The sequence below is a fragment of the Cinclus cinclus genome, chromosome 6 (genome assembly GCF_963662255.1).
Source record: "Cinclus cinclus chromosome 6, bCinCin1.1, whole genome shotgun sequence".
Taxonomy (NCBI): Eukaryota; Metazoa; Chordata; class Aves; order Passeriformes; family Cinclidae; genus Cinclus; species Cinclus cinclus.
In genome coordinates this window covers 8133326-8142282 of record NC_085051.1, presented here as the reverse complement: position 1 = coordinate 8142282, position 8957 = coordinate 8133326, and the positions used below count along the sequence as shown (strand labels likewise).

The 8957-nt window shown below is 44.8% G+C and overlaps 1 protein-coding gene across 1 annotated transcript; it reads right to left on the bottom strand.

The window, feature by feature from the left end:
- Positions 1-7156: 7156 nt before the first annotated feature.
- On the bottom strand, positions 7157-8234 carry FADD (Fas associated via death domain). The gene is made up of 2 exons (XM_062494530.1): positions 7774-8234; positions 7157-7461 (listed from the first exon to the last, which is right to left on the bottom strand). Exons 1-2 carry the CDS (start codon positions 8150-8152, stop codon positions 7157-7159), a joined length of 684 nt encoding a protein of 227 aa, XP_062350514.1. The 5' UTR covers positions 8153-8234.
- Between the last annotated feature and the right edge of the window lie 723 nt (positions 8235-8957).

Here is an 8957-nt window from a genome sequence, read left to right as displayed (position 1 = left end):
GGCAATTCCACCCGTGCCCGTTTTTCCCTAGCTGACGGACCCTGTTTAAATGCATTAAAAACCACTGGAACAGGCTGCCTGAATAACCAGGGGAGATTCAAGAACTGTCAGAGTCCTCCTCAAACCACCAAGAAAATGAGCGTTTGTCCTCCCTCAGGGCTGCGTGTTGGAATTACTCAGCATTTAATGATGAGTTGGGGGATGAGTTTGTGGGAAGGAGATAAGGGATGAAAATAACCTTTTAAAGGAGAAAATGGGACAAGCCTATGGGGCACTCCAGATAGCCTTTAAATAAAAGAAACTGGGATCTGATTTCTCTATAATTCCTTCTCTAATTCCTCTGAATTAGCCTGTGGGAACTTCTCAGCCCTCACAAAACAAATTGAGCTCCCCACAAGTCAGACCCAAGGAACCGACATCAGACTCTGCCCTTCTGGCAGAAGGCCTGCCTCAAGCCTATTTGAATCACCCATTAGTAAAGAAATCACCTTCAAAAAAAGTCAGTTCAACCTAAATTCCATCTAACCTAACAGTAATAAACCATAAACCAGTGAAAATACTAACCAAGGAAATGGACAAACATTGTGTGAGAAGCAAACTCGGGATTTTCAAAGGTGTTGGTTGACACTGAATTTGGTTAAGTAGCTGTGTGATGGCATCTTCTCTGAGATTGTTGGTCTAGACACCTCTGTAAACCTTAATTCACAGGAGTCAAATCTGCCTTTGGCTTTCAAGCTGCAAAATAATCTGGTCCTTTCACACCACTCAGCATCTTATCCAGTGGAAGTGATTATGGAAGAATCAGGAATATCTAGAGCTGAGGATTTCCCTCTCCGATGAAGATTCCCACTTTCATTCCCACTTTAAGGCAAATTAGGTGAAAGGAGGAGATATTCCTAGGTTGAAAATCACAATCAGGGTACCTTATGCCATGCTCCAGCTGCTTTTAGTTATCCCCAGTGGCTGGAGGGAGCACAGGCATCAGTTCCATATGCTGAGGAGCTCAGGGATTATTTGGAACCTTGGTTAAGCACCTTCATTCCCCAGCATATTTATTTACTGGACATAGGGTGGGGGGAAAAAAGGGGTCCCATCCACAGAATTACTCTTACAATCAAAGGCTGGGGTGTGGGGGTGCCTCTTGCTCAGGTCTAGCATGAAAATAAGGGGTTTAAATTCTTCCTCAGCCACTGAGTCATGTGAGAAAAAGTTCAAAGTCAATCAGAGCTGGAGACCTTTAACCATGAAATTTCAGGAATTAAGGGGAAAAAGTACTGCATGAAGTGCCTTATAAACACAGTCCTCTAAGAGACAGTGCAACATTTAATAGCCCTGAAAATTCACAGGCCAGATGTGGAATTTGATTTAAAGATTCAGACATAAGATTTTTCACTTTTTTTTTTGTTTGTTTGTCTGTAATAAGTAGAATATGGTCTACAGAAAATTGTATGAGCAGGTCCACAGTGAATAACTTAATTGGGTGGCGTGCAACAGAGCTGCATGCAGCTGTTAGCTAGAAACGTGCACTTTGCTGGCTTTAGCTCTAATTAGTTTTAATTCATCTACATATATATTAGCTCCTTCATGCACAAACATGCAGCTACACGCACAAGCTGGAGCTTTACCATCCCAGCTGGAAACAGAAATGGAAGCGCCATGTGGTAAACTGGTACTGAGGACAAAAAAAAAAGATCTATCTATCTATCTATCTATCTATCTATATAGATATTTCTTAATATTTAGCCCTGCTCTCTCACATGTCTTGTTCCAGGGAGAAGTGGAACTGAGGGAATTAATTTCCATTCCTGCCCTCGGATTTTGGGTTCCTGACACGGTCAGAGTGGGGAGTGCAGCAAATCCCAGAATGAGTGAGTGCTTCCCACACTTCCCAGGGTGGCAGGCTGGGCTGGCCGGCAGGCAGCGTGCTGCAGCCACATGCCCTGGGGACTACCCTGCACTCGCATTGCCATGGCAATCCCGGCTTTGGGGGGAATTCATGCTATCCCGGCTTTCCCACGTTAGGGACTTCACAGCCAAGAAGCTGTGAATAAATTCTGCTTACGCTGAGCAGAACATAAATTAAACAATGTGGGATGTGAGGCACAGACCTGCCAGCGCTGCACCCTTTTAATTCACGTTTTCTCGGCAATTTCTGTTCAAAATCTGGCAGTATGCCTGGGAGCAACAGAAAGCACCTCTCAGGAGATGTCTGGGAGGGAAACAAAGATAAGATTTAGCTCAGTACATACAGACATTGATGGCAAGAACGGTCTTATAGTTTCATTTTTATGTCAAACCTTTCTCACACTTTTTATGCTGTCGACAAAATCTAGTACCAGGTTTGCATACAAAAATCACCAGCTTTTGCAGTGATAGAAATAGAAATTTAAACTTTGTACATACCTTTTGCCACAGGTGGTGTGTAGACTTGCAGAATAGCTGCTACGACCCTTTTAGAATTTAGACCACAATAAGAACTGCTCAGATTAAAATCTGCAGATATTTTTTTTAAGTTAATACTCCTTCTGCAATCAATAAGATTAGCAGAATCAAGAAATGGAGAAGAAAACATTTTAAAAATCATGAGTATTTTTAATGGCAAGAGGATTGCTTTCTGTAGAAGTTCTCCCAAGCCGGGCTCACCTGTGAATAAAACGCCTCCCACAGAAAGCCCCAGTTGGGTGTTTTTTACATCTCCCACGACAATGGGCCAGTTTTATGTCTGTGTAAGTTCACACAGCACCAGTGCTGCTCTGAAGGCTTGAACATTACGTAGTAAATAAAAAATACCAGTCTGACAGCTTTTTGAAGCATTCGGAAGAGATACAAACTTGTTTTCCTTAGCAAAGGCACTTTTTTATTACACTGTACTGGAGATGCCTCAAGACCTCCCTTGGAGCTGTTATTTTTTTACAGAGCAGAGAACACACACAAACCCCTTCTCTTTGCTACAAGAGCTGGTTACTGCAAGCCTGCCTGGAGTTCTGCCCCAACACAGCACAAGAAACCAGAAGAAAGGAGAGCTCAGCTGCCATCCACACAGGAACTGTACACACAGAGAGTGTGGAAAAGGCTCTCAGCTTCCAAAACTGATCAAGTCAGAGAAATGACTGAGTTCAAACTCTACCAGGATGGTCAGCTTCAGGGATTTTAATGGTGTCTATGACATCATTTTTCACAAGAACAAGCCTGTTGTTTTCACTTCAGCCTGCTTTAAGAGGAGCATGTGTAATGCTCTCAGGAATGAGGCAGGAGCAGGAATGGTTCTGTGGACAGGACTTTTCAATGATTAAGAGCTGGTTCCACGCAGATTCCCACGCAGAGACCTGCATGACTCTGCCTTTCCCAGCAGCTGAGTAAGGCCCTGCTGCTTCCTTCTCTCCCTGAACCTACAGTTCCCAGTTACCACACATTGCAACACACCCTGCTCCTGTGAAGCAATCCTCAGCTGCCACGGTTTTTACTGAAACAGATTCTCCAAAAGTTGCTGCACCTTTACTCACAACTCCTTCCCCCACCCCTCAGCTCACCCCCATGATTCCTATTTTTATGACTGAAACAGTGAGCTAATTTCTCTCTCAGAGTACCAAAACACTGTCAGAGAAAAGCAGTAAATCAAAGAGGGAAGAAAACCCAGAAAAATATTTGTGCTGGAACACATTTTAAGGATATAGATGATTCATGCAGAAGAAGAAGGGCACAAGGCAGTGATTAGAAATAAATTTGAATTGAAAAATACTCAACCAAAAAGCCTGAATTAAGAACATGCTGAGCACCAGAGAGAGCTTGGAGAGACAATGTTATTAAGCTTTCTGCATTAAACAATTAAATGAAGCAATTAGATTTCAGAAAAGAGACAATTATTTCAGGAATGAAACAAAGGCTGGAGGAAATGCAGCTGCCCGAGTGTGGAGAATGAAGAAAAGGAAACCAAAGCATTGTATTTGAAATGTTCACAACAACCAATTTGTGTAAGAGGGTTTTTAATTAATGGTCTAGAAAACTTTTTTTTTAACCCAATAATGAAAATAATGCGATTTTGGAGAAGAAAACCACCTCAGTATGTGATTATAATTGATATCTTCAAAAAATCATAGGCAATTGCAAGCAAGTGCTGAAAGGGACTGAGAAGTGACATGGAAAAACAATCCTCTGAGATGAGAATTCTCCCGAGAGGGCACTCTCAACTCTCCACATGTTTTGATGTGCTGTTTTCTCAAGGCTGTGAGGAAAGATTACTCTCATGAGACCAAAAGGAAAAAGGTTTGGGTAATTCCTCACAGGCAGATACTCTTGCAAAGCATCCTAAAGGATTTGATAAAACAGGCAATTAATTTATTTGTCTTACTCACTCACAGCTTTAAGTGCAGGCTGACACTCCACAGAGCACCCAAGCCTCTGGCAATTCCTTCTGAGCATGTCCTTTAAAAGCCTGACCAAGCTTAGACTAAACCAGAAGCCGGGCTTTTAATTAATTATCGAACAAATATGACACCCTTAGCACAGCAGAGGAGAAGAGAAGGAAGCTTACCCACAGGCAGCCTGTCTCCCAAGCACCCTGGGACTGAGTTTAGGCTCCGGAGGGCTGGCAGGAAATCTTTCTTTCCTTGCATCTCCCCGAGTGACAGCAGTCAAATGCTGCTGCTGGCAGACTGCAGCCTGTTTAGCACTTCTGAGAAACTCAATGACAAAACACTTTGCTTTTTGTCTTTAATGTCCGAGGAAAGGCACTGGTAACACAATGCCTGTTTAGCACCACTCCTTGCTTTCTAAGTGTCCTTAACACCCACTTTCTCCCCGAGATCTCACTGCAGGCAGCAATCCCATCAAACAAGAAAAAACCCCGTTCCACTTATTTTGTTTTTTTTAAGGAGTTATTTTTTATGAAATGTACACAGAATTATACAATATAAAACATTAATTCAAGTTATAAAAATATGTATATGAATTCAAAGTGTTTAATTTGAAAATAAAAGATTGTCAACTGGATTAGAAAACATTCCCTCACAAAATCCACTCTTTATCCCTCCTCCCAAAAAAAAGATTTTGTTCCCTTCATTTCAGTTGATTCTGCTTTCACATAAACAACATTTTAATCTCTTATAAAAACAGTCTTAATTGGCTCTGAGGTACGGCACAGATCAATGCAGTCTAGGTCACAGTAAAAGGATGTAAAAATCCTTAAAGAAACAAGGTTTTTATCTCCTGAAGCAGAATATTTCTTGTAGCTGATGAGTGCTTGGCTACAACCAACAGGCTATTCCAACTGATTCCTAAAATACCCTGGCTGTATGCAGTAGGCAGTATACTCTTCCTATTCCACATAAATCTCCTTGGTGAAACAGAAGATTTATTAGAAGTGGATAAGAAAAGCAGTTCAGCAGAGAGACTGGACATGGAGCTGTTGCAGAGCTGTTTGAACACTCACATAACTCATCCTGCTCACTTCCACTCCTCTGCTCTGCTCCCAGGGATTGCTCAGAGGCAGGAAGGAAAAACTGATGGAGCCATCCTTTTCTCTAGATACTGCAGAATGGTTGCTCCTGGTGTCCTGTGAAACAAAAATTTCCACTTGAGGTGGCCATTCAGCTGAAGCTCAGCATCTCCTCCTGGGAGCCTGGAATTGACTACTGATACAAGTAAAGGGATTAAGAACTTGGAGAACTCTGGCTGCCAAAAGGCAGACAAGGTGGCAACTCCCGTATTTCCCTTTGCTTGAATACAACCAGAGATACTTCATATACCATAACTGGAAACTGAGAATCAGCACACAATCCTGCTTTGGGCAGGGAGGGACCTAAAAGGTCATCCAGTTCCAACCAATGACTCCTTCCACTCGACCAGGTTGCTCCAAGCCCCATCCAGCCTGGTCTTAAGCACTCCTAGGAAGAAGAATCACTGAAGGGAAAAAAAAAAATCCCTGACTGAAATGATTTTTCTATCATGTGAACTTACAGCAGTTTCCACTAATTACAATCAAGTATTCAAGCCTCACTGTTTGAGCAAGAAGCATGATGTGCTGTGCAATGAAAACTTGAAAATTGTCAGTATCAGGACACTTCTGCAGAGCAGTGACAGGTCATGTGCTGACACCTGGCCCTTCACAGCAATGGCACCACCTGAAAACAACTTGGGAAGAGCATCAATCAAACCTCTTCCAGTATCTAGCCAGGCACTTGGGAGATGTCTGCAGAAATGCAGGATCCTACAGCTGTTCAAGCAGTAATGGTTTCATGGGATTCTCCTCCCTGAGGCCTCTACAGCCCTGCATGTCCTAGACTGTGCAATTTCTCCAGCCTTAGGTCAGGCGTGAAGGCCACTGACTGAAGTTTGTTCCAGATGAAAGCTGAGAACTGAATGTGACACAGGTTCATGAATCCTGTTCCCTCTGTGAGTGGCTCACACCTTCCAGCACACACGAGCAGCCTGTCATGGAAGGATTCCCAGCAAGGAGCCCCACAGCAGACACAGCTTTGAAAAGAGGCTGCTGTAAACATCTGTGAGACATACAGTCTCTTGGACAGTTTGAGGAGAGCACTTCCTTTGGGATGCTGTAGGCACTTGGTGCACACATTTGATTTCATTTTCAAATCCAGGCAATTTTTTTTCCAAGAAAGCCACCACAGTATTTAGTGTCCCTCTTGCACTGCAGTCACAGTTGTCTCAATATCCTTTCATGGAGAGCAAATATATTTGGAAAATTACCTAAGAGATTATTTTATGCTTCTCCAAAAGAAAAGCCATCCTTCAGCTGAAAGGTTTACTCCTTCTCCGTTTCACACTGTATTTATAATAGGCCATTAAAAAAAAAAATCCAACCTCCCCATGACATTTTAAATTCCAGTTGCTTCAGAAGTGTCCCTGGATGTATTTCCAATGGAGATGTATCTGAAAAGTGATTACAGCAAAGCAAATCTTTCTAGATGAGTGGCTGAACAAAAGCTTGAGAATTTCTACAAGATGGAGTTCAGATCTTGTGGAAGTTAAAATATCTTGAAAGATAAAACTACAGAGTGTTCCATGAAAGGAATCTGTTTCCATGTCAATTTCCACCTGAGCACAAATTAACTTACTAAGGCACATAAATAAATGGCATGATAAGCAGCCAGTGATAATTATTTTGGTTTAGAAGAGAAGGCACTCTGACTTGTTTCATTCATAGTTTTACACCCGTTTCATCTGGTTCCATGTTCAATTTTGAGATCTTCTCTTCAACCATGTCCGCCACCAAATTCAGGTTGCAGCCCCGGAGGGCTTTTATTAAGTCAGCCACCTTTGCATCCTTCCCCTTCCACAGCTGCCACTCCCGAAGTGCTTGAACAAGCAGTTCATACAAATTAAATCGATGGGCTGCCTCTATCCTGTCCAGCTTCACCTCTGACATCCCAAGTTCTCGCATCAGCTTCTTCCACTCTCTCCCAACATTGTCACATATGACATTAACAGCTGCTTTCAGGAGACCTGAAACAGCAGAAGCAGATCAAGTTAGCCATGGATTTACTAAAGAAACACAATAAAACGCTTAGAAGTTGTTGGTTTTATTTCAGCAAAATGCCACTACTCTTGTTGCACAGCACAAAGGGAAAGTTCTCTGGAAACCACCGGATAGACTTGGAATCCCAAAAGATAAAAGAAAAGGAAGATTAAAAAGAGAGGCGAGAATTCCACCCCGGAAAGACGTTTGTGTGCAAACTTACTGGGGCTGGTGGGGAGCGATATATACGGGGATATAACTATAGATATAAAACTATATATATATAATAATCCACCTACGTTTTTCATGCCTATCTGGCTGATCATCAGGGGCATGAGGTTCTTCCTCTTCGAACTGCACCAGCAGGGACAGCAGATCGCCCCTATGGATGAGCTGCAGCAGCTTTCTCAGGAGCTCCAGGCTGTCGCTCGCGATCAGCTGCTGCTCCATCAGGATGCTGAAGAGCTCCCGGCCGCTTTGCACCGCATCAAGCTTTCGCTTCCCAATTTTGTCGCGGCAGAGGAACTTCATCTCGGAGAGCTCCGCGTCCGACAGGCCCGAGGAGATGGAGTGCAGCAGGCTCAGGAAAGGACTCACGGCGCCGGGGCCCGCGCCCGGCACAGGCCGCGCGCGGGGGATTTCGGCATCATGTCCCAACCTTCCGCAGGGGAAATCCATTCCTGTTGGCACAGAGCGACTTCCCGGGAACGCGGAGGGACCGTACAAGCCCGGAGGGACCGTACGAGCCAAGCCCGGCCCGGCCCGGCCCGGCCCGGCCCCGCCGCGATGGCCGCGACCCGCGCCCGGAACTCACGTGACCCCGCGGGTTTCCCGCCCGCAGCCCGCCCCAAGATGGCGGCCGCGCCGCCGCCCGTGAGGGGAGCGGTTCGTGCCCTCGCCGCCATCTAACCCGGGGGTGGGGACGCGCTGCCCCGAACCCTGCCCGAGGCGAACGGGTTTGTTTGGTGCTGCTGAATGCAGAGCGTGTGCCGGAGCCGAGCTCGGCGCGGCCCGTGTCCTGCTGCAGAAGCCCCGGTGTCTCAGTGCCTCAGCCCTGGCCAAGTCACAGAATCACAGAGTGACACAATCGCAGAGCTACAGAACCACAGAGCCACAGAATCACAGAGTTCCAGAATCAAAGAGCCACAGAATCACAGAGCCACAGAGTTCCAGAATCACAGAGCCACAGTCACAGAATCACAGAATCAATTTACTTGGGAAAGACCTCAGAGATTATCAAATCCAATCTGTGACCCGGCACCACCATGTAAGCCAGAGCATGGCACTGAGTGCCACATTCAGTCTTTTTGTTAAACACTTCCAGGGACAGTGACTCCACCATCTCTCTGGGCAAGCCATTCCAATGTCTGATCACCCTTTCTGCAAAGGAATTCTTCCTGTTATTCAACCTAAACCTCTCCTGGTGCAGCTTAAAGGTGATGTCTTCTTGTCCTGTCCCTGTTCCCTGGGAGCAGAGCCCGAT